The 27278-nt window shown below is 35.7% G+C and overlaps 1 protein-coding gene across 1 annotated transcript; it reads left to right on the top strand.

The window, feature by feature from the left end:
- On the top strand, positions 1–27278 carry LOC115414861 (vesicular inhibitory amino acid transporter-like). Its single transcript, XM_030128225.1, has 8 exons — positions 1–191; positions 893–1508; positions 15983–16119; positions 18213–18339; positions 18776–18978; positions 21445–21682; positions 22845–23007; positions 26998–27278. The coding sequence occupies exons 1-8, from the start codon at positions 1–3 to the stop codon at positions 27276–27278; spliced, it is 1956 nt and encodes a 651-aa protein (XP_029984085.1).

A 27278-nucleotide genomic window follows, 5' to 3' on the forward strand; every position in this document is an offset into this window, starting at 1 on the left:
ATGTTTTTGCCTGTATGTGTTGAGATCCTGCAGACCTTCAGACCTCCAGAGGCAGAGAGGCTGGTCGTGCGGATAAGGAGGCTGAAGATGAGCTCTCTTCACTGGACTCTGAGTTCTGGACAGGCCTGGAGTGCTGCTGGGTCTCTGTGGGGCTGGGCTGCATCGAGGCTGCACTTGGACCGGACGATGAGGTAGGTCACATCAAAACTACTTCACTACTACTATTAAATAGTTTAAGTCACAGTTTTTGTGTTGCATTACACATGAATGTAAACACCTGTCCTTGTGTTAATATACTAAAGTGCATTTTCAAAGCATCCACAATGCTTCTGTTCTTTTAATTGCTTTTTTATTGTTTTTATCTTAATATTTCTCTTTTAATTTTTTTTATTGATTTATTTTTGAACATGGAAATGATACAAGCTTCCTGATTGCTACTAATAAACTTCTTTGCACAACATAATATAGGAATGAAAATTCAAGGGAGCATAAAATAATAATACACACGAAAAAAGGAAAAGAAAAAAAAAAGTCATATTCTTGCATTTCTTCTTGTTTTGTCATCTCTGCTTTGCATTTATGCATCTGTGGAATTGTCTTGCTGTTGTTTGGCCTCATTATTTGAATATATTGTTACACTGACCTCTGAGAATTCAGCTTTTCCTTTCTCTTAGAAAACTTTGTAAATTGTAAAATATGTGAAGTTATTATCATTTTTCATATTTCTGCAAAAACCAATGTGTCATTTATCCACCGTTTTTTGTTTTTTTTTTCCTTGCTTTTACCTGTGCAGGTCTATCAAGGTTGTTTTAATTTGCATGAAAAAATTCATATTGTGTTGATGTTTCTGCATAACACAGAAAAAATGAAGTCTATCAAGTTTCATCTGTAGGTTCTTTCAAGCCGATGAAGAGATGTTAGTTCTGACCCAGAGTGATGAACTGAATCGAATCTACAGCGAAGACAACAGAGCACCTTTAGACAACATCACCTATAATCCAAACTACAATGACTCCAGAAGAAAAAGAACAACAGCCAGAGATGACAAGATGCCTCTGCATGAGAACAGATGCAATGTGGGTCAAACATCAGTGTCCACAAGCACCTTTTGTCAGGACCGCACAGCTTTCAAAGAAACTAGAACCAGTCTAGTCTCTGCTGGTCCCAGAACCATCACCATAACTTCAGCGATCTCCACTCCAGACTCCACGAAGCTGAAAAACAACAGAACATACGGCAAAGAAAGAAGATCATCAGCGGTACAAGCTGAGATGGAGGACGTAGTCAACCAGAACAAGAGTCATGAGAGAAGATCCTACAGGAAGGTTAGAGTGAATGCACAGAGGAGTTTTGCAGAACATGGAGGGGAGAAGATGGAAGAAGATGAAGCAGGAGGTGGATCTGCTCAGATGTCCAGATCTAAGGTGGTTTTGGACAATCCAGCAGCGAGTCCGAAGCCAACCATCACTGCCTGGGAGGCCGGATGGAACGTCACCAATGCTATCCAGGTACACACTTAACCCATAAGGACCCAGGGCTACTTTTGTATCAGTTCCCAAAGGAATTTTTCTCTCTCTTTAAGCATTTTTTTTTTTATAATATTGTCCTCTGTATTTTGCATTTTTCACTGTAAATCATATTTTTCTATATTTAATTTCCTATATTTTACTTAAATATTCATGAAAACTCAGAGTAAATTCAAAATCATTATATCAAAACGGGCAAAACAAAAGAAAAAGTGACTTTTTCAGCAAATATATTATTAATTTAACATAAACCAATTGTCTCCATCCACTGTCATTGATCAAACTCCATGGGCTTTACTGGTAAATCAATGTTACAGAGGATGACAGCATTTCCATGGTAACTACCGAGCCTCTGAACATCCAAATGGGTCATATCTGATGACCATGAAAAGATGACAAACTGTATTTTACACCTATTATTTACATGTATTCATAGGATTAGTGGATCAACAGGTATTAAACAGTTTAGATCAGTAGACAGCTTTGGTTGCTGGTGGATGTTTGGGTCTTTATGGGTTAAGTGATTTATCACTTTTTTTTTTTTTTTTTTTTTTACAATATTATCCTCTGTATTTTGCATTTTTCACTGTAAATCATGTATTTTCCTATATTTTACTTAGATATTCATATATGAAAACTCAGAGTATATCATTAATTGAACATAAACCAAGTGTCTCCATCCACTGTCACTGATCCAACTCCATGGGTTTTACCGGTGAATCAATGTTTTAGAAGATGATGGCGTTTCCACGGTAACTACAGAGCCTCTAAATGTCCAAATGGGTCATATCTGATGACCATGAAAAGATGACACACTGCATTTTACACCAATTATTTATATGTATTGATAGGATTAGTGGATCAACAGGTATTAAACATTTCATATCAGTAGATGATTTCAGACGCAGCTGAATGTTTGGATCTTTATGCGTTAAGAGAATGTACGCATTGATTCCAACCCTGACTCTTAGAGCTATTTTTATTTGGTCGCTAACTGTCCATAATAATAGAAGATAGTTGTCTGGAAAAGTTTATAAAAGGTTGACATCAACAAAGTCGTGTGAAATGTAGACAAGAGGCTTCAATCGTAAGACATACAAGATGAAAATGAGATAAAAGACACAACAAGACAAAGAAAGGAAAACATTGATGTGATAAGACATAAGATAAACTGGTTTGTACCTGTTAGTGACAGCGTGTTATTGACTTTACTTGTTAGAGGTGATTGTTGATGTTCTGCATTCCACTAAAGTGTTTTTAACCCTTTCATACATGGTGTCCACATAGTTTGTTATAATAAAGCTCTCGTTGGTTCTATCAGTAGATCTATTGTAAAACTGTAACAGTGATTACTACCTTACATTTCTAATATAGTTTAAGTGGTGATGCAATTCAAGATGGCTGACAGTGTTACGGTTAGGTCTGTAAAACATATTAGCATGTGCAGAGAACTATGACAAACATGTCTAGGTCTTAAAAACTTACCTTTAAAGAACTATGTTGTCTGTATAAACAGCCTGTATGTCATGACGGAGAGACTGAACGGACTCAAATGCACATTGCTGAAGGAGTAAAGGTGATTTATTAAACAGAAACCAAACGTGAACATGAAATAACAAAAACTAGAAGCACTCGGAGAGCGCAGACCTCGCCAAGGCTGATCAGTGCCCCCCCCCCCCCCCCCCCCCCCGTGGGCCCCCCCACCCCTGATCACCACCGAAATGTAATCATTTCTTCCTTATCCCATTTCCAACAAACCCTGAAAATTTCATCCAAATCTGTCCATAACTTTTTGAGTTATGTTGCACACTAACGGACAGACAAACAAACAAACAAACAAACAAACAAACCCTGGCAAAAACATAACCTCCTTGGCAGAGGTAATAAAAACCTGAGGGATGGATACAGTCAGAGTCCAGTTTGTAGAGGAATAGAAAGGGCTGATGATCCAAAGCAGAAGCAGAGTGTTCCAGCATCGGCCCTTTGTATGGGGCTCTGATTGAGATCTGATCCAGGTGCGGTGCTGGCAGGTGATTCGCATTAATTAGTTTGAGGGAGGGGTCTGTGGCAACACACGATCACACCATGACACTGTATGTGCATGCCATCTAACAGTAGAGTCATAAAATTAAAATCAAAAATGAAGTCATGTTTATGTGACCTGATGATATTAACCCTTAGGTGCATGATTATTAATTATGAGAACCTTAGTCAAGATTTTTTTTTTTCCCCCGAGTGTTGTTTTTTTTTTTCGCTCTTTGGGCGTGAAAAAAATAGTGTGATTGAAATTTTTTTTAATGAACCTATTGAACCTAATGAACCTAACCTACTCAGTTGGGGACCATATATATATATATATATATATATATATATATATATATATATATATATATATATATGGGTAATTATTAGGGATGTCCAATATTATCGGCCCCATATTGGCATTAAAATGTAATATTGGTGAATATCGTTATCGGTTTGTTTGTCTATCATTAAAACCGATAAAATAATGCCTTGATTTCGCCGGCATTTACTGACGCGTAAATGAAGCATTGTTTGTAGCTGAAAGAAATGTGCAGTTTTCAAAATTGTACAGTAGAGTTGCCACACTGTAATAGACTCAGGGAGAGAACATAAATAAGTATGGCATATAAATAAATATGGCTACTTAAGTTGAAGTATGTATTCTTTGCACAGACAGTGTTTACATTTTGAAAGCCTTGTTGCATTTGAGAATGCATCCAATGGGGCATCACAATAAAATTATGCTTGATGTGTTAATTCCATGACAGGAGATATGTGATGTTACCTAAAATTAGTTTAATATCCCACATGTATCGGCAGCGGTATCGGTAGATATCGGAATCGGAAATTAAGCGTTGGAGAATATCGGCATATCGGTTTTTGGCAAAAAAGCCAATATCGGACATCCCTAGTAATTATATAAACTTTATATAGAGCGTAGTTCATAAAGAAGTAAAATGGAGTACAGTTATAGTCGGATAAACAATATTAAAAATTTTGGATCATATTTCTCATAATGCATGAAAGGGTTAATTTAACATTGTTCAGATGGTGAAAGAGTCAGTTAAAATGTAAATATTATTGCAACTCATGGTGTAATTTTGTAAATCTGAATCCGCAGGAGTCACAACATTAATCATATGGTTCTCGAGCTGAAAAGGTGTGAAAAAATATTCTGTACTTTCTTGGCAGAAATTCAAGTTCATGTCAGAATGAAGGTAATGTGACGCTGTAGTAAAACCTGCTCAAAATACCTAATCCATGACAGGTGTGATGTTTTGGCTAATGTTGTGCAACACGGTGGTTATGCAAGGTAGAGCCACTCGTTGCTTTGTTTAGTGCAGGTGAGAGGAAATACATACCTTTTCAATTCTTTAAGTACATCTTCCTTCCAAAAAGTGTAAAACTCACTTGTGCCCTTGTACAACTAAGACTAAAACTAACACTATAAATGAGAAAATAATTTTGCAAGTTTTCAAATGCAAAAAACACAAAACAGTATTGCAAATAAAATCATCCTCACTGTAAATGTTAATGGAGATTTTGTCTCACATTCTTTCATCCTACCACTTTAATCAGAATCAGAATCATGATTATTGCCATGTACGTAAACGGGGTTCACATTACTAGGAATTTTCCTCAGTGGTTTGGTCCATACATAGAACATAAGTAAGAAACATGCAGTAAAAAATAAAATCAAACAGAATTAAAAAAATAAACAAGAAAGACTCAGTTTGGCCTTTTTGCATTTTTTATTTTCTGTGGATTTATGGAAAACTAGAAAAGCACTCGGAGAGCGCAGACCTCGGCCAAGGCAGATCAGTGCAACCCCCCCCATCACCACCAAAATTTTAGCATTTGTTCCTTATGCCAGTATCAACATTTCCTGAAATTTTCATCCAAATACGTCCATAACTTTTGAGTTATCTTGCACACAGACAGACAGACAGACAGACAGACAAACCAACACCAGCAAAAACATAACCTCCTTGGCGGAGGTAAATATAGAGTAGTTCAGGACAAGCCACTGTGAAATTAAATAAATTTCAGCAGACTTCATTACAAAAAAAAGACATAATTTATGTCAGTTTCAACTATAAGTTTGCTTTCTACAGTATTTGCTCTGTATATTTACATTGTCAGTTTAATAAGCTGTGTTACTTTAAATATACCATAAAATATAGAAAAGTAGAACATTTTTAATTTACATTTGTATTTATTTTATCACTTTGGGTTACTTACTCAAATCTCACTTTTAGGTTCAGATGTTTAGAAACTGCAGACTTTTGTTTTTCTTTGTTGCTTCTTAGGAGAAAGTTTTTATTAAAATATGCTATTTTTTCACATGATCAGAATAAAATAATTAAACCAACTGAGCTAAGTTTGAATGAGTTTAAAGACCGTCTAAACTCTATGGTTATTGCAGCTGTGAATCTATTCCGTGATGCTTTTGTTAGTTTTTCTTATATTTTTTTGTGCTGCTTTGCTTCAAATTTACAACCTTTTGTTACTGCAAAAGACAATATAAAATCCAAATGTCCAAATAATTCGGCTCCAAGCTTCACACTGTATTCAAAGCCTATTTATTCTGCTGCCATTGTGATTTAATATTATTAAATCAGGCTTTGTGGTCTTACAGGGTGTTTGCCAGACGTTCTCAGTCTTTATAATCAAATAAAGCCTAAATGAAATCATTTAAAGGAAAAAGAAAAGCTCCCGGTCACAGCGTGTCCTTGGAGCGGTAATGCTAATATCTTATTATGCTCTAAATGATGTATTCAGTCACAGCACTCATGTAAATGTGTTCTTTCACAGAATAACTGCGGTGTAATTGAACAGCATCAGTGTGACTGTAGATAATACATTATGGCATTAGGGCATCAATGCAGTGAATGCGCGCATACACACAAATAGCCCGTATACACACGGAAACAAATAAAAAAAGACACACATGCAGGTGAACGCATTCCTTCAGGAACTGAGGCAAATTTACATAAAATGCTTATCTGCCTGATTGCTGTAAACACAGGTTTTTAATCATTTTAAGTAATAATTAAGCACTGTTGTCAGCACATAAATACACATATAAACAAGTGATATTTAATAGATAAACAAGGGTTTTATTTGCTTGGTTTAATGATGCTAGTGTCTCTTTCGGTTTCTTTTTTTGTTTTTTTGTTTTTGTTTTTTTCAGATTTCACTATAGACCAGGTTACAGTTGCTTGTTTGGCACAGAGACTGGTCTCTAATGAAGACTATAATGTATTCCATATTACTGCTTTCAATTTCCTATTGAAATTTATGGACTGCAATTTGTCTAACCCCTGCTTTCAACTATATGTGGACCAATTTATCCCATAAACTAGCCCGTGATTTAAGACAGTTTATGTTTCACTTTACTGCTTTAAAGAAATATGTGGGGTTTTTTTCAGTCTCTGATAAAAACAGTGTCAGTTTTGCAGATTATTCATTACCTGCAGCTCAGTGTAATCAGGAACCTTTAGCGAATGGACTGCACATTAATGCTTTGGGTCAGGCTCCTGGGTCACAACTGGGTTAAATTATGGTGACAATGTCTTTTAATTAAAAATTACTGCTCTGACACTAATGGATAACCTCCTATTAAGAAGGAAATGTCAGTGATGTTTTAACACCTATCAGTGTAATAATGCTAATGTATCCAGACCTAACAGATGTTGTATTAATAAAAAGAACAGCAGTTTTATCTCCTCTCAGGCCTAAAAACAACAACAACAACAACAAAAAATGTATTTCCCGTTGCTGGTTTATTGACGCCAGTGTAAGTGACTGTCTGCCAGCTTAATAAAGTTTTTATTAGAGAGCAAATTTGCTGCCAAATATACAAAAATCAACTGCAGCTCTTGAGGCTCCCGACATGGGAATATTATGAAACTCAGTCTGAATTTTAACCTGATTGTTAATGAGGTACTTTCAGTCCCTGTGCGTTTTTCTGCAGCAAATTAAAGCCTTGAACTTTTGTTTCCAATGCTGATAAATACTCATTTTGATAATAATAATAATAATAATGTAATATGATCATTTGCATTGCATTTATAATAAAAGTAAAAAATAAACTGAGATAGCACAGGTGAAAAAAAAAAAAAAAGCCCACACACAAAACATGTATAACCCTACCATGATGGAGTCATTTTCCTTTCAGTGTGGTGTTAGGGTTTGAAGACTCAAAACCCAAGATCTGAAAATTTTATCCTCAAACCCAAACACAAGCCATAGGGAAATAGTGACTGTCCCCATTTTGTTTTGGAACAACTGCTGTCAAAGCTTATTTGGTTCAACCCGCTGCCAAATTCTTCCCCAGACTCTGCTTTGTGTCTAAAAAAATAAGGACAGATGAATTTTCTTTGTTTTATTATTATTTTTTTTACCACATATGTCATATTTCCATCCTTTCCATGACTCTTACATATATTTTTTTTCTCTACTGTACTCTGATCTTATTAATAATATAAGCCACACCAACACCCTTTAATAATCAATATTATTATTTTTTTTTTTATTAATTTCTCTACTACTACTACAAGTATCGGTGGCAGTTAAAATGTTTATTCTAATGATAATTTGTTTAAATGAGTATAAAAAACAAAATTTATGTTGCAGATATTGCTCTTCCTATTATTACCCTCCAAAGGGGAGGCAAAGGGTATTGTTTTTGGTTTGGTTTGTCTCTTTGTTTGTTTGTTAACACTTAAGAAGCAAAGCTATTGGTTGAATTCATACTGAACTGGGTTTAAAGATTGCCAGTGACCCAGAATAGATGTCATTACATTTTAGGAAAAGTAAGTCAAAGTTCAAATTTTTAATTAATTTTTAAAATATTTTTTCCTCATTTACTAGTAATAGGCAATATTTCCAATTGCTATAAAAACATAAATTTTAACGCAATTTACTTAAAACGCTGCAGAGATATAGAGATTAATTTTAGACCTCACTCTGCAAAATATCTAAATGATAGCTTGGTTTTGAAATTTTTTGTTAAATTTGTAAATATTTTTCCTTTCCCATTTACTCATAATGGGGAAAATTTCAAATGTCTATTAAAAAACATAAATTTTGTTTCAGTTGACTTCAAACTTACATATATAATATACAATGTCTATATTTAACAAATGTTAAATATGGATGAAAGAGTTGATTGATGCCAAAATAAGCTACAGTATGTGGGAGGGGAGGGTTTGTTGTGCCTGGCACCACTTGTTATTATTTTGTTGCTATTATTATTAATATCATTGTGTAGTAGTGATATACTGAAGGTGATAACAATAACAGTAAAAGCAACATATTATAAAATATTGTTAAAGAGTTGAAATGATAGTATATGTTGTGTCTTTTCTTATTAATTAAAACAGTTAGTACCTAAGTGTTGTTATTGATATATTGTGTAATAATTATTATTATTTTTGAAAGAGACATTGCACATAAATGAACATCTATATTGAGACAACATCTGATGTAATTATGCTGGATTATAACACAATATACAACATGTCTTTTGTTTTGTTTTTTTTCTGTTTTCATATGTTTGAAATAAATTATCAATCTACCAATCAAAGCAACAAACCATAAGCATTACCTACGCATGTGAAAATGACTTTTTACTGAAATTAATAACTGAAAATGTATTTTAAAACCACTGTAGTGCAAGTTGAAGGAAACTTTTTTCACTATTTTTCACTTTTTTCACTATAAACGGAAGATTTGATTCAATTCAGACATACAACTCTTGTCATGGTCACACAAAAACCCCCACCTTCAGTTATTTAAATGTCAAACCTGTCTGTTTCGAGTCACTACTGCACCCTCTAATCCCCTCATGGTGGGCAGAGACATTTCTCTGTCGCTTCTTGTGCACAGGGCATGTGCCTGCATAAAATATTGTACATGAACCGAAGGGCAGCATCGGAAATCTTCTACCTGGGAAGTCCAGACAGGAGCTGTGAATGTGTAATAATTGTTATTTTTTCAGTGTGTGCACCTCAGAAACCTTCGCCACGTGGAGCCTGATACTGAATGTGAAAGTTTGAGGTCGGAAAAGAGCACATTTACTCAGCTAACAAACCTGAGAATAAACTGATTTTAACAGTGTCTGTGGCTATATTTAGACACAATCTAATATTCCACTGTTATTCTGAATATGTAAATTGGACACAGGTCACATAAAAAGGAGAGTCTGCCTGTATATTCCAAACTTAACCATTATAAATGTAGTATTTTCCAATTAGCAAGAGACATGGTATATTATTTATACAGGTTTTAGGAGCATTTTTAGACAGAAATACAATCCATTCTGAATTTTTTGCAATAATGTCCCAGTGAGGATAGACAAGAGCACAAATAACAATGTTTTAGAGAGGGTTTGTATAACAATAAAAAGTAAATGACAGGCATAAAGTACTATATCAGATTCAGTCAACAATTATTTGACATAAATCATCAATATAATTTTATAAATTATATGGACGATACATTGCTAATGGGGTTAGGCTACAAACCAACAACTGCAATAATAATAATAATAATAATAACAATAATAGGGTATAAAAATGTATTACTTTACAACATGTTGCTTCCGTGAGGATGTGGAGTTGTCACATTCACCTACCAGCAGGATTCTTAAAAAGCGACTGCTCATTATTACTGTAAATCACAAATTTTTACATAGCGAGTAAACTAATTGATCAGAAAAACATTGCATTAAACACAAATTGAACTGATGGAAAGAGGCAGAAATTACCTTTAGCTAAAATGTACTGGATGTGTACTTGAATTTTCAGTTTGGTCCCATTGACTAACATTTTTATATTAAACTGTAAGCATATTTAAGCTTTATGACTTTTACTGTAACTGGCCACCAGGGGCAGATGAGCTATTCTGACTTCACTTTTGAGGAGCTGGGATTAGGTCCGTCTTTATATACATCAAATGGTTCCAAGTTGTCTGTTTTCTTCTGAAAGTTTTTACTTGTTTTTATGTATATGTTAAATGTTAATTAGATATGTGTGTTGTAGAAAAACCTTCAAACCAAGGGTTTGGAAAGAAAGGAAGGACCAAAAGAAATGACCACTTTTCTTTTCAGATGGAGAAACACATCTGCTTTTAAATATTATGAAAGACGTATATATTAAGAGAAAGAAGACGCTGTGTTTGCTAATTTAAATAAGTCTGCTAGCTCTGAAAAAAATATATCTTTATCTATTGTAATGCAAAGAAGCAAAATGTCAAACACAGGTATGAGTGATTTATTTATTTAAATAAATTTAGAAAATTAGAAAATTTAGAAAATTAAAAATCATTTATTTCATGAGGGCCTGTTGGTCAATTCATAGGGGATGAAGTAAAAAACACACCAACGCATGTCTGCATGCACCTTCTTCAGGGTGCATGGTGTTTTTACTCCTGCCCCTATGAACTGACCTACAGACCCTCATGAAGTAAAGGCTGTTAAATTTTCTAACCGAGTGAGTGCCTGGATTTTTGTCTTTTTTCAATTGTTCATGCCCTGTCCATGAGTACCTTTGGCTGCTGAATACCAGTAGCTCCCTGTCAATTTTTTTTTTGTCTTACAGGTATAAGTGAATTGAGAATATTTTGTGTTTGTTGAGAATTGGCCTCATTGAAGAGAGGAGTCGTAATAATAATGTTTTAAAAATGCAAAACGGCTCTACTTTTGTTGACTGTTTGAACCCAGAAATATTACGGAACTGTGTGAGAACCTGTAGATTTCTTGTAAATATACTGGCAGATTTTTTTTTTACTTGAATTAAGCAAAAAAAATCTTGAATTAAGCAAAACAAAAAATCTGCCAATAGAACAAAGGAAAATTATCTTGGTAAGGTTTCTTGAAATAAGGTTTTCAAGATCTATTGTCTAAAAATAAGTTCTTATATCTCACTGAAGTGTTACTCTTTAGCTGATTATGTTTTATTTTAAGTGTGATGACATATTTTGACTAGAAATGAGAAAAATACACTTGGTAAGATTTCGATTTTTGCAGTGTTACCCTCTGCTTTTAACCCATCATGAGCTGAACATGCAGGAACACACCACACACTGTAGACTAGGGGTAGAGGGCTGTCATGGGGAGTAAATAAGAGGTTAAGATAGATAGATAGATAGATAGATAGATAGATAGATAGATAGATAGATAGATAGATAGATAGATAGATAGATAGATAGATAGATAGATAGATAGATAGATAGATAGATAGATAGATAGATAGATAGATAGATAGATAGATAGATAGATAGATAGATAGATAGATAGATAGATAGATAGATAGATAGATAGATAGATAGATAGATAGATAGATAGATAGATAGATGCTTTATTGATCCTTTGCAGGAAATTGTTTGTTACAACAGCAGCAGTACAAACAGTACAAGCAAAAAACACACTGACCCATCACAAAAGACACCCACATACAACCAATAAAATAAATAAATAAATAAATAAATAAATGAATAAATATATATATATATATATATATATATATATATATATATATATATATATATATATATATACATATACAGGGTGGGGAAGCAAAATTTACAATGAACATTTAGTTGTTTTTTCTCAGCAGGCACTACGTCAATTGTTTTGAAACCAAACATAGATTGATGTCATAATCATACCTAACACTATTATCCATACCTTTTCACAAACTTTTGCCCATATGAGTAATCAGGAAAGCAAACGTCAAAGAGTGTGTGATTTGCTGAATGCACTCGTCACACCAAAGGAGATTTCAAAAATAGTTGGAGTGTCCATAAAGACTGTTTATAATGGAAAGAAGAGAATGACTATGAGCAAAACTATTACGAGAAAGTCTGGAAGATACTATTAAAGAAGAATGTGAGAAGTTGTAACCCGAATATTTGAGGAACATTTGCGCAAGTTTCAGGAAGCGTGTGAAGGCAATAATTGAGAAAGAAGGAGGACACATAGAATAAAAACATTTTCTATTATGTACATTTTCTTGTGGCAAATAAATTCTCATGACTTTCAATAAACTAACTGGTCATACACTGTCTTTCAATCCCTGCCTCAAAATATTGTAAATTTTGCTTCCCCACCCTGTATATGTACAATAAGTACCTTGTTCAAAGGCACATCTGCTAGGAAAACCAGCAACTCTTCGGTCACAACCTTAAGAACCAGACCAACCAGACACTGATTTTGAGGGATGAAATTCCTCATAATATCACTCTAACCTAGATTTTTATTAGTTTGTTTGATGTTTAATTCAATGTTTGATGTTCAGTGAGTCAGATATCTTCATTTATGCATTCATTATTTTGACATAGACGTTCAGTTCAAGTTCAGGACTGAAAAATTGTTAATTTCTTGCATATTTTGTGTGTTATCACTGTCAAAGTTTTGAGGAAGGGGACAACATCAGTTGATTTACAATCTAATTGTCTTTTCCGCTCCAAGCTATTGCTATTACATCCGTTTTTAAAAACAACTTCTTGTATTAAAGACTACATGTAAACAGGAACATTAGTGTAATAGGCATTTCTATTAGCCTGGTAGGCATATTATATTTTTGGAATACGAGCAGAGAAAAATTATTTTTGTGCATGTTAACATGTTCAGTGTAGTCCAAGATGGAGCTGTAAAAGAAGTGTACTCATCTTCATCTTCAGAGTCAATCTCAGTTTTATTTTTAATTTTTTTTTTTCCCCTTTGTGGTACCCCTTTGTGATTGGAAGCTGCTTCAGGTTGCGCTTAGAGTAACCAATGAGGAATTAGCTGGCAAAAACACAGAGAGAAAGAGAAGTGGAGAGAGAGCGAGAGAGAGAGAGAGAGAGAGGAGGGGGTAGAAGGATGTGGGATGTGGGGTGGGGGTTTCAGATACTTGAGCGTCAGATTTCTCTCAAACTGCTTTCATCCCCAGCAGCTCCATTTTAACATCAAAGCTCTATCAGCATATGCCTAACAGACACCAGTTACAAAATAGTGAGTTGAAAGAGAGAGAATGTGTGCATGTGTGTGTTTACGGATCGGTGCGTTTGTGTGTCCGTGCTCTATGATGTGCTTCCATAACTCTCACTGTCAGACTGTGTATCTCCATGTTCCAACACTGAAAACACAGCAGCTCCATCAAAGTAGCTTGTTGTCCCCTCTGATCTCCCCTCATCCTCCTCCTCCTCCTCATCTTCCTCCAACCTCCTGCCACCGGGTCACACCTCTCCCTCCTCTTCCTCTCCCTCCTCTTCCTCTCCCTCCTCTTCCTCTCCTGCCTCCCTCTTCCACCTCCATCCCATGTCCTCCTTGCTCCTCTCTCTGCCAGACACTAAGGTTTTTTTCCCTTGGTGGTGGGCCAGAGCTCATCTCTTCTTTCTCCTTGTGCTCCTGCTGGTCTTCTGCATCCTCGAACTCGCCAGGCATTGTGCCAAAAACTCTCCTCTCGCCTCCTCATCATCCAACCATGAACAGCCTTTTCTTCTCTTTTTTTCTCAGCCTTTCCTACTCTCTTCCGTAGTCTTTTCCCTTTCTTTTTAGCTTTTGGATCTCCACTTTTAGCCCATTTTCAGTGATTATTTCTTAAATAAGTGATAATAATGTAAGATAAGATAAGATAAGATAAGATAAGATAAGATAAGATAAGATAAGATAAGATAAGATAAGATAAAAGAAAAGATAAGATAAGATAAGATAAGATAAAAGAAAAGATAAGATAAGATAAGATAAAAGAAAAGAAAAGATAAGATAAGATAAAAGAAAAGAAAAGATGAGATAAGATAAGATAAGATAAGATAAGATAAGATAAGATAAGATAAAAGAAAAGATAAGATAAGATAAGATAAGATAAGATAAAAGAAAAGATAAGATAAGATAAGATAAGATGAGATAAGATAAAAGAAAAGATAAGATAAAAGAAAAGAAAAGAAAAGAAAAGATAAGATAAGATAAGATAAGATGAGATAAGATAAGATAAAAGAAAAGATCAGATAAGATAAAAGAAAAGATAAGAAATGCCAAGCTGAGATAAAATAAGATAAGAAAAAAATAGGCAAGATAAGAAAAGACAAGCTAAGAAAAGAAAAGATAAGAAACGCCAAGCTGAGATAAAATGAGATAAGATAAAATAAGAAAAGAAAAGACAAGATAAGAAAAGAAAAGAAAAGATAAGATAAAATAAGAAAAGAAAAGAAAAGATAAGATAAGATAAGATAAGATAAGATAAGATAAGATAAGACAAGATAAGATAAGATAAGATAAGATAAGATAAGATAAGAAACACCAAGCTGAGATAAATAAGATAAGATAAAATAAGATAAGATAAGATAAAATAAGATAAGAAAAGAAAAGATAAGATAAGACAAGACAAGACAAGACAAGACAAGATAAGAAAAGAAAAGAAAAGAAAAGATAAGATAAGATAAGATAAGACAAGATAAGATAAGAAACATCAAGCTGATATAAAATAAGATAAGATAAAATAAGATAAGAAAAGAAAAGATAAGATAAGACAAGACAAGACAAGATAAGAAAAGAAAAGATAAGATAAGAAAAGATAAGATAAGACAAGATAAGATAAGAAACATCAAGCTGATATAAAATAAGATAAGATAAAATAAGATAAGAAAAGAAAAGATAAGGTAAGACAAGATAAGAAAAGATAAGACAAGATAAGATAAGATAAGATAAGATAAGATAAGATAAGATAAGATAAGATAAGACTCAACAGGGGCAGTACAGCCCTCCAGGGGGCGTTGGGACGCCATCAGGGGGCGTTTGGAATGAGAAACCTGAGAGGGGGGCGCTGAGTCTCTGTAAGAATGAATATCAAGCAGCACCCCCACCCCCCCACCCCGCTCAACAAGGAAGATAATGATGAGGTGGGGGGGGGGGGGGGTATCCATAGGTAACACCGCCCACACACACACACACCCCTTACCCCCTAGGTACAAAATTGTTTTTTTGGGGGGGTGGGGGGGTGGTAGGGGGTGGCAGGAGACTCTTGATAACGTGAAGGGGCATTTGTTCAAAAAAGGTTGAGAACCACTGAGATACGATAAGATGCAATCAGAAAACAAACTTTACTCTCTGGTGGCAAAGTCCTACATTGTGTACATCCACCTCAACCTACTTCTGAATGAGGAAATCCAAAAAAAAAAAAAAAACCTACAGGCAGAACCTCCAATGACAAATTATATTGAGGCATATGCGTAGTTTCAGAAGCATACAGTATGGTGGCTGGGTTAAAGCACTTTTCCCACCAATATTTACGCTGATGTTGTCTTCCCTGTTCCTCCTCTACATCCTTTTATAAGTTACAAATGTTTTGCACCTGTAAAGCAGTCCGATCTGCATAAAAACGTTAAAACAAGGACAGAAAACAGGAAAATATCTCGTCGTTTTCTCTCCTTTCTTTTCTGCTCAGGGGATCTTTGTGTTGGATTTGCCCTTTGCTCTGGTCCAGTCAGGTTTTGCAGGTCTGGTTCTGCTGGTTCTGTCAGCTTGGGTCTGTAACCACACAGGAAGGATACTGGTGGCCTGTCTGTATGAAGAGCAGAAAAGGTAAGACTTTATTCCATTCATTTACAGTCTGACACACCGCCTCACAGCTGCCTCAAACAGACCAAACAAAGCCCAAAGCCTCTGTTTTTTACCCTAATACTGCTTTTATGCTCAGTACTGTCTAGTAATTGCATATTATTAACAACATTGCCTCATGTATGTATACAAATAAATATGTGGTGACAACTATAGCGGTTTGACTAATTTTATTCAATACATTTGCTTTAATTAACCCATAAAGACCCAGTGCTACTTTTATGTCACTTCCCAAATGAATTTTTCTCTCTATTTAACTTTTCTTAAGTGATTTATCGCCATTATTATAAAATTATCCTCTGTATTTTGTGTTTTTTTCCATGACAATCCAGTATTTTTCTATATTTAATTTGCTGATAATGTGAATCTTCATAAAAACTCAGATTAACCCTTTCATGCACGAATTATGAGAATCTTAATCAAAAATTTTCCTGAGTGTTTTTATTCCTCCTTAGGCATGAAAAAAATGTGATTGAAAATTTTCTTCTGAAAAATAAATTTTAAAAAATAAATAAATAAAATAAAAATAAAATAAAATAAAAAAATATATTAAAAAATAATAAAAAATTCTTATGAACCTATTTTTCATGAAGTTGCAAAAATGTCCACTCAGCTGGACACCACACATTTAATTTTTGATGCACAAAAACATGTATTTACTGATAAATTGTGTGAAAACTATGGGGAGGGCTTGTGATTCTGGGGATTTATGCTCAGGGGAGATCTACATAATGTTACCAATTCATGTCAGAAAGATATGTAGTGTCTTAAAACTTTAATACAGATATGTGTTTAAAAAAAAAGAAAACAACAAAATCCATATACATGTATACATGAAAGGGTTAAAGTTGAGGGACATGATATCAAAAACAGAGAAAACTGAAGAAAAAGTGACTTTTCTAGCAAATATATTAACAACTGAATGTAAAACAAGTGTCTACAACCACTGTTATTGATCCAGCTCCATGGGTTTTACTGGTGAATCAATGTTGTGTTTCCTCGGTAACTACAGAGCCTCTGAACGTCCAAATGGGTCATGTCTGATGACCATGAAAAGATGACAAACTGTATTTTACACCAAATATTTTAACATATTATTAGGATTAGTGGTTCTGAAGTTATTAAACATTTGACATCAGTGGATGGTTTTGCTGTTTGGGTCTTTATTCATTTATTTTTTTTCCACTGTAAACCATGGTATTACAGGGTGGGGAAGCAAAATTTACAATATTTTGAGGCAGGGATTGAAAGACAGTGTATGACCAATTAGTTTATTGAAAGTCATGAGAATTTATTTGCCACAAGAAAACTGACATAATAGAAAATGTTTTTATTCTATGTGTCCTCCTTCTTTCTCAATAACTGCCTTCACACGCTTCCTGAAACTTGCGCAAGTGTTCCTCAAATATTCGGGTGACAACTTCTCCCATTCTTCTTTAATAGTATCTTTAAGAAAGTCAACTTTCTCATAGTAGTTTTGCTCATAGTCATTCTCTTCTTTCCATTATAAACAGTCTTTATGGACACTCCAACTATTTTTGAAATCTCCTTTGGTGTGACGAGTGCATTCAGCAAATCACACACTCTTTGACGTTTGCTTTCCTGATTACTCATATGGGCAAAAGTTTCTGAAAAGGTATGGATAATAGTGTTAGGTATGATTATGACATCAATATATGTTTGGTTTCAAAACAATTGACGTAGTGCCTGCTGAGAAAAAACAACTAAATGTTCATTGTAAATTTTGCTTCCCCACCCTGTATCATTTCATTTATGTACTAATTTTAACTGTTGCAAAGTTTGAGCAGTTGGAGACTCGACTATTCAGTTCTTTTTACATGTTTTTCCTTATTTTGCACAGACATTCTTGAACAAAAAGTCGACTTTCAGAGTTCAGAGTTCAAATACACCAGATTTTTGTTTTCTGTTCTTTCAACAACCCTGTGAAAGAACTTTAAATGAAATAGTTTCTGTAAAATGTCAACCTGGTGATAATTGGAATTTTTACCACACATGCCTCATTATGGGAAAACATCATAGGTTTGTGTGTTTTTCAGTGGAGGGTCCGGCTCTGTGTCAAAGGTTCGAGTCCGACACAGTTACCAGGACATCGTGGAGGCCTGCTGTAGGGGACTGTGGCCAAACTGGCCCAGACTGGGAGGATGGATGGTTAATGTAGCTCAGGTATCACACACATACACATAAACCAACACACACTTTTTTTTTTTCTTTTTTCAAACGTCAGAAAACCTGCCTGAACAAGTAAATAAACTGAGTCATGCAACCTTATTTTCTTTAGAACAAGTGAAACAATCTTTCGAAAATGTCTCGGAACAAGTGGCATTAAGATGAAATACTACAGGTACCTCTGACATTATCAACAGAGTTACTTTTGATTCACAAAGATCCTTCATTCAAACTGAATTGCAATGGAAAATAGTGAGGTTACATCATTTCTTTGACTTCTTATGTAAAAAAAACAAATTTTTAGATTTAATTCTCAGTATCTATGAGCATTAATGCAAACTTTACCTTCATTTAATCATGTGTGATGTATTTGGATTATTTCTTTACAATATCTATAACAACTATCCTAGTCTTTGCCTCTTCTTCTTTCCAGATCATTGAACTTTTGATGACCTGCACCCTCTACCTCGTCGTCTCCACCAGTCTGTTGTCTGACAGTTTATCAGGGATGGCTGTTCCCAGATTAGTGTGTTCCCTGGTGTCTCTGGTGTTCCTGTTACCCTGCCTGCTGCTCACTGACCTCAGACCAGTGTCCACACTCAGCCTGCTCTGCTCTCTGGCTCACATACTCATCAGGTTGTCAACATCACATCTGTGCTGTCAGTACGGTGAATGTGTCGTAACCCTCCGGTATCCGGGTGCGCCTTTTAGGCACACTTTGCACTTCATTTTAAAAAACTTCATATTATTTTTCACAATTTAAATAAGGTTAGAATTCAAAAGTTGTTCATTTTTGAATGATCTTTAAAATTCTGGCCACCGACTAAAATGTGCACATTGTAAACAAAAGAAAATTACAAAGCTAGCATCTGTCTCCCAAGTGTGCCTAAAACGCACTATTTCTTCTATTTGATATGTATGATTAGGGCTGACCTTGATTTACAAAAATAAAATCAAATTAGTACCAGTTAATGCCAGGCTGCAAAAATGAAATAATATGTGATCCACTTTTTATGTAGTATATTGAAAAAAAAAAAAAAAAAAAAAAAAAAAAGGTTTTTTAGTTTTTTGCATCCAAAAAAATGGTTTGTTTACATTACAAACACAGCATTTAAAGGGTTAAAAAAAATGTGACAGTTATTGAGTATTTGGTATTTTTATTTACGCCTCAAGTTGATGAAATAGAAAAAAGTGTAAAAGAATTAAAAACAAACTGTATGAAAATTTTTTTTGACATTATTCCACAAGTGTGCGAAAAAGGCACACTTGGTGCTTAGTAAGGGCCTTGCTGGACGGGATACCAGAGGGTTAATAACCTGACTCATTCTCTCTGCTCCTAGCCCTCTTCAATATTTTTTTTTACTATTAAGTCCAGTACACATCCATAATGCTACACAATGAATTTAACTCTCATTAGAGCCTTATCATTGTCTCATGCTTCATAGTTTCCTGCTGAAATCGATGCTTTCAGAACATCATCTGCCATAGTTTGTTGTGTTTCTTAACCAGCCCTGCAAACCATAAAAGCTAATTACCTTCTTATTATTAACAAACATCACCCACTACAGTAATAGTCTGTTTCTAATACAGGCCACCACAGAAGCTGAATCTGAATCATTCAAGAGAAGAGACTAATTTGTCAGATCTTTAAAGGTCATATAAACAAATAGATCTACATTAGTCTAATGTTGCATGTTTTTTCACATATAAAGTCTTTTTGTAATTGTCTCCCTTCTCTTTTGCTGTTTTCAAAAGCACATCAGTCCAGCCTTCAATCTGCAGAGAAATAGTCACATCAGTAGAATTGTGTCAGTACTTCTTGGTCATTTATTAACCCCCCCCCCCCGAAAGGGAGGCAAGGGGCATTGTTCTTGGTTCGGTTTGTTTCTTTGTTTGTTAACATGCTAGCAGCAAAATGATTGGTTGAACTCATACCAAATTGAGTTTACAGATTGCCAGTGACCCAGAATAGATCTTGTTCCATTTTGTTCCATTTTAAAATCTTTTTTTTTTTTTTCCCATTTACTTATAAGGGGCAAAATTTCAAATGTCTGTAGCAACAAAATTGTTGGTTGAATTCATACCAAACTGGGTTTATAGATTGCCAGTGACCCACAATAGATGTCATTACATTTTGGGAAAAGTAGGTCAAAGTTAAAATTTTTAAATCTTTTTTTCTTTCCCCATTTACTTAGAAAGGGTGAAATTTCAAATGTTTATAAAAACATCAATTTTGTTTCAATTTACTTCAAACTTGGCACATACAGGGTGGGGAAGCAAAATTTTACAATGAACATTTAGTTGTTTTTTCTCAGCAGGCACTACGTCAATTGTTTTGAAACCAAACATATATTGATGTCATAATCATACCTAACACTATTATCCATACCTTTTCACAAACTTTTGCCCATATGAGTAATCAGGAAAGCAAACGTCAAAGAGTGTGTGATTTGCTGAATGCACTCGTCACACCAAAGGAGATTTCAAAAATAGTTGGAGTGTCCATAAAGACTGTTTATAATGGAAAGAAGAGAATGACTATGAGCAAAACTATTACGAGAAAGTCTGGAAGATACTATTAAAGAAGAATGGGAGAAGTTGTCACCCGAATATTTGAGGAACACTTGCACAAGTTTCAGGAAGTGTGTGAAGGCAGTTACTGAGAAAGAAGGAGGACACATAGAATAAAAACATTTTCTATGATGTAAATTTTCTTGTGACAAATAAATTCTCATGACTTTCAATAAACTAATTGGTCATACACTGTCTTTCAATCCCTGCCTCAAAATATTGTAAATTTTGCTTCCCCACCCTGTATATAGAGGTAATTGATATACTGACATCAACACATGCATAGACATGATGACATCAGCTGGACTGATGCCAAAATAAGCTACAATATGTGTGAGGGGCGGGGTTTGTTGTGCCTGGCACCATTTGTTCATTTCTTGTTTCAGTTTCTTCCAGTATTTAGTGAAAAAGTTACTCCCATTTGATGAACCGGTCTCTCAGCTGTCTGTACAAATATACACAAAATGTCAGTCTTTGTAGTTTTTATGAGTGTTGAGGTGTATAATTGTTCTGTGTCCGTCTCCCTCTCAGCCTATTGGTCATGCTGTACTGTCTGAGTCGGGCCAGCAGCTGGTCCTGGTCCTCCCTGTCCCTGTCGGTGGACCCTGAAGACTTCCTCGTCTCCGTGGGTGTCATCATCTTCTCTTACACCTCACAGATATTCCTCCCTCCTCTAGAGGGCAGTATGGAGGACAGAGGGCAGTTTAATGCCATGTTGGCCTGGACTCACGGTGCCGCCTGCATCATGAAAACTCTGTTTTCTTTACTGGTTAGTGATCCAAGTCACTTTTAAGTAGTTTTTGATTTTTCTGAGGTCTTTCTGTTGGGTTGCAGTTGCAATAGTGTTCCTATTTTGTCTTAATTTTCAGAAATTGACTGCTTTTAACCCATAAAGACCCAGTGCTACTTTAATGGCAGTTCCCAAATTATTTTTTCTGTATATTTAACCTATTTTTAAGTGATGTATCCTTGATAGTATCCTTTTTATCTAGCATTTTGCAGAGTAAATTATGTACTTTCCTTTATTTAATGTACTCATCAGGAAGATGGTCATGAAAACTGAAAAACATGAAAAAGTTGTTATATCAAAAACAGAAAAAAACTGAAGAAAAATGACTTTTTTAGCAGAGATATCAAGAACTGAATGTAAAATCAAGTGCCTCCATCCGCTGTCATTGATCCAATTCTATGGGTTTTACTGGTGAATCAATGTTGTAGAAGATGACAGTGTTTCCATGTTCACTGCGGAGCCTCTGAACGTCCAAATGGGTCATATTTGATGATGATTTGAACCCAAAAAACTGCATTTAACCTCAATTATTTACATGTATTGATAGGATTGGTTGATTGACAGTTATTAAACATTTTACATTTGTAGATGCTTTAGGTCTTTATGGGTTAATTTAATTTCAATGTTAGTTTTAATTTTTTATATATTTGAGGAAAGCTTTGATTCAAAGGAGTAGCAAAAAGTAGGATTTTAAAAAAACACTGACAACAAATTATACTTACAAAGAACTCTTTAGTGGCATAACAACTGCAACTGTTTGTAGTTTCCCATCATTTTTAGTTTCATTTCTGTTAATGAAAGTGTTTTTCATTACTTCTTTGACTTTTTATAGATAATACTCCTGTTAGTCACAAATTAACCAAAGGGAGATGATTAGGTTGAATGTTTATTTTGCATTAAAAATAAAAATCCTGTGTCTTCCCTAACTATGTGATGACATTGCTTAATCTGAAAAAATGATAAATATCTACACTTTACCCTAATTTTACAAGTGATAGTTTCAATGTTTTCATATCTCCTTTTTTTTTAACTGGTCTGTACGTTTCTAGTTGCCAAAAAGCCAGTCAGTCAATCATGAGACAGAGAAACAACAGATCTGATTGGGATCATTGACTGTATCGACTGTTCTTCCCTCCATTAGTCCGTGCTGACCTGGGGGGCAGGAACCAGTGAGGTCATCACAGATAACTTGCCCTCTGACCTTCGACCTCTGGTCAACCTGTGTCTACTGGCCAAAGCGCTGCTGTCCTACCCGCTGCCCTTCTACTCTGCTGCTGAAATATTACAATCATGTCTGCTCGGAGGTAAACTCTCATCTGCTTCCTATTTAAACCTCTGACCTCGCCTAAAATGTTTTCCTCACACATGAAATCAAATTTTCCTGAGGCAATTTATTCAGAATGCAAAAATACACACATGAAATGGACCCCGGGTGGAATGATTAACAGTGACTGCACAGTACCGCCTTTGTATTACAGGTTGAAATGACTAATATGCAGATCGCACATGGCCTCAGGGAGATGTGATTTTCTTTACACATCTCACAATACTCTGTGGAGCAGCAGAAACCTTGAGAAGCAGGCCTGTAGCTGGAAGTTTGCCTGTTCAAATCCCAGGATGGTCCATGAATATCGAGATAAAGAAGTGAATCAGTGACATTTTTACTCCCTCATGCTGTCAGTTTGCCCTTGAGCAATACATTTGTGATGAACTTGCTGTGGAAACTGGCGCTGGCTCTCATGTAGGATTATCTGCCAGAGTGAATCAGGATATTGCAAACCAAAGATCATCACCTATGGTAAATGCTCTTATCATCCCTGAAGCACCTGATTACTAAGTATAGTTCCTCAACGAAAGAATTCACCACCGTTGAGTAATATGACTACAGCAAATAAATACTTGGATTTATTACCTCTGCTAATATGTTATGTGAGCACTTGTATTTAGATGCTACTGAACCGGTTTTCCTGAAACTTGGTGGAAACAGATTCATGAAACGAGGCAGGGGCTGGGGTTTCTTTCCCCCATTGCTTTGACACTGATCTGTTTACCACGTTGGTACCTTATAACTGAGACTATATTATGACAGGAGCAGTCATTTAAAGCAGATATGTCCTTTAAAGGGGAAAATATTAGTATCAAAGATGAGGGAAGATGCCAAACTGTGGGTGAAAACATATCACGGCCTGGAGGGGTTTTTTATAAGGAAATCAGAGGCGGTTCTGTTTCAGTGGAGTCCCATGGGAGAAGTAGCTCAGTTTCCCAAACAAAAATGTTGTGAAAACATGAAGATTCTTAACAATGACATCACCTCTATGATGACGTACCTTTTTTCCCATACATTTAAATATTTAAATACTTCTGATTCTAAAAGTGCAACCATTACCTTAGTTTAGTACAACAGTGCAACCGTTACCTCAGTCTATATCCAGACTTGAAACCCATCTGTTCAACCTGGCATATTCACTTTGACTGAACGCTGTGCACCTCACTTGTTTTTTTGGCTGATGTTTTGTTTTAATTATGTTTGATGTTGTTATTTTATGCTTTTTATCGTCTGTAAAGTGACCTTGGGTGACTTGAAAGGCGCCACCAAATAAAAATTATTATTATTATTATTATTATTATTATTATTATTATTATTATTATTACCTCCGCCAAGGAGGTTATTTTTCTGCTGGCGTTGTTTTTTCTGTCTGTCCGTGTGCAAGATAACTCAAAAAGTTATGGACAGATTTGGATGAAAATTTCAGGAAATGCTGATACTGGCACAAGGAACAAATGATTGAATTTTGGTGGTGATCGGGGGGTGGGGGTGGCCACTGATTTGCCTTGGCGGAGGTCTGCGCTCTCCGAGTGCTTTTCTAGTTATTATTACTATTTATTCTTATTATTCTTATTCTTCTTCTTATTATTATTATTACTACTATTATTATTATGAGCAGCACCGAAAGTGGCATTTTATTCATCATTTTTTTATTGCTCCTGCCTCCATCATCAGTATTCATTTAGCCATATATTTACCTCCGCCAAGGAGGTTATGTTTTTGCCGGTGTTGGTTTGTTTGTTTGTTTGTCTGTCTGTCTGTCCATGTGCAAGATAACTCAAAAAGTTATGGACAGATTTGGATGAAAATTACAGGAAATGTTGATACTGCATGGGGGGGGGGGGGGGGGCACTGATCTGCTTTGGCGAAGGTCTGCGCTCTCTGAGTGCTTTTCTAGTTGTGATAGTGTTTATTATATAGTTACATAGATGGTTGAGGTTTCTGTTACTTGAACAGTTGCAGTAGTAGTATATCCACTGTTAGTACTTGTATTTGGAGTAATAGTATTAACAGTCATGGACATTTGTTCTAGCTATTGGTAATTATACTAGCATCAGCAGTTCTAGTTTTAACAGTTGTAGTTAAGAAGAAGAAGAAGAAGAAGAAGAAGAAGAAGAAGAAGAAGAAGAAGAAGAAGAAGAATCTTTATTTTGTCAGTAGGTTCACACACGTTAACATGCACCACCCTGAAATTTGGCTTCTGCCTTTAACCCATCACTAGATCATGCATACATGCAATACACACTGCATACTAGGAGCAGTGGGCTCGCCATATCAGGCGCCCAGGGAGCAAATGGGGGGTTAAGTGCCTTGCTTAAGGGCACATCAGGCAACAACTCTCTGTCAGTCCAGGGAATCGAACCGGTGACCCATCGGTCACAAGCCGACTCTCCAGCCATCTGGGTCATTTATATGTTTATTTAGGTCAATACAATTTTTGTAATAGTTTTAATTTTGAAAATACTGTTTTAAAAAGAAAGTATATTAATGTGGAGGTAGCCTTTGGTGTCATAGTAACAGTTTGTTAAACCATCAGCTGACAACATGGAGGAAAATAAAGATGTCAGTTTGTAGTTTACAGTTTAATCACATTGTGGAACAAGAACAAATGTGACCTATTGACCTTAGTGGATATTTTCATTCTCTTATATTTTAGCACTGAAATGATTTTATCATCAAATACACCTTTAAATGGTGGCATCTTCAAATTACTTCATTCTGAACTCACCTCTACCCCTCCATTTTCTGTGTTCATGTGAAAGGGTAGGGGTGTCTCGATTCTTGATGGCCCACTAAACAGAGATTTTTCAGGACCACACTACAAACGAAGGGGTATGAGGAATCTCCCATAATTCTGTTTGAATCATCGGCAAAATGGAGGAAAACATAGTAAAAAAGGTGATTGACCGTTTAATGCCATTTCAGTGTGTTATAGACCACATTTCTGCGGTTTATAGTTGATAGCCGCAAAAAGGTGACCAAAGCTCATGCAACAGAGACGGTTACAGATACTGACAACATGGTGAAGACTTTTGGAAACAAAGTTGTCGCATCTGTTTATAGTGGCATCGATGACTGCTGATGACGTAACAGGTCTGGAAGGGTTGTCCCATTTCATAGGGGAATGTTTCAACCCCTAACCCTTGCAGCTCCGTTTCAAGGGGTAGTGCCAAGTGCAAGGGCCAAGGGGGAAGGGTAAGGGGTGAATTGGGATTGGGCCATAGTTTTTTTTTTTTCCCCTGTGACCAACATGATCAACAACACACCTGAAGTTTATTTCCATTTCACAGTTGAGCAGTTAGGGAAACTCTGCCACTGTGTCCACTGTCAATACACATGTCGTCATCACGACTGAACTTTTGTCAGTTATTGACTGTCAACAACAATGAAGTCATATGAATCTCCAATGTTTGCCTTTTCCATAAATGACATAGATAGTGGCATGTATTTTTACGTGGCATGTGCAAAGAGAGAAGAATACATTTAACCTCTGCTATTCAACCCTGTCTGATGAATGGTCAGATTTATAACAAAACTTTTAACTTAATAAGTTCTTCTACAATGAAGCTGCAAAATAAAGTATATAGTGCTCCATCAAACCAAACAAGCTTCATTTATAGTGCCTTTTACACAGATTAATGGACTTCAAAGAGCTTTATGGATGACTGACAGACTCATAATAAGGCACTACAATACAAGCAATAAAACAGATTGAACAGTTTGAGATTAATGCACACATAGAACAATATAAATGAAAACAGAACTGATCCAAAAGAACTGATTAAAGACTAAGATTAAAAAACTTGGAAGTTTGTGAGCTCACATCACAGCTGCTAGTGGAAAACAGTGACTCACACTACAGCAACTCATCAACAAACTTTGCTTGCACAGTCAAACAAACTTCTCCTCTCTAATCCATCTCCAGATGCTGTTGCTGCATCGTCATACTCCAAACACGGAGGTCGAGGCGTGTCTCGCCCCGCACTGCTGGTCCGCGGCGCCTTGCTGATGACATCATATCTGCTGGCCCTGCTGGTGCCCAGATTTTCACTGTTGATGGGTTTGACAGGCAGTGTGACCGGGGCAGCCATGACACTCATTCTGCCGTGCCTGTTTCACCTGCGACTGCAGTGGGGCAGCATCAGTGCCAGAGAGCGGCTGATAGATGTGGGGATACTGAGTCTAGGGGTCGTCTGCAGCGTGTCGGGTGTGATTTGTTCAGTGAAAAGACTGTTGGAGGGACTGTAG

Source organism: Sphaeramia orbicularis, chromosome 24, assembly GCF_902148855.1.
Source record: "Sphaeramia orbicularis chromosome 24, fSphaOr1.1, whole genome shotgun sequence".
In the NCBI taxonomy this organism is placed as follows: Eukaryota; Metazoa; Chordata; class Actinopteri; order Kurtiformes; family Apogonidae; genus Sphaeramia; species Sphaeramia orbicularis.

Excerpts from the sequence above, each read along its gene's own strand:
- LOC115414861 (XM_030128225.1), top strand. The coding sequence starts at position 1 with ATGTTTTTGCCTGTATGTGTTGAGATCCTGCAGACCTTCAGACCTCCA. Across the intron at positions 192-892 it reads CACTTGGACCGGACGATGAG|GTTCTTTCAAGCCGATGAAG; the intron begins GTAGGTCACATC and ends TTTCATCTGTAG. Across the intron at positions 16,120-18,212 it reads CTGTATGAAGAGCAGAAAAG|TGGAGGGTCCGGCTCTGTGT; the intron begins GTAAGACTTTAT and ends TGTGTTTTTCAG.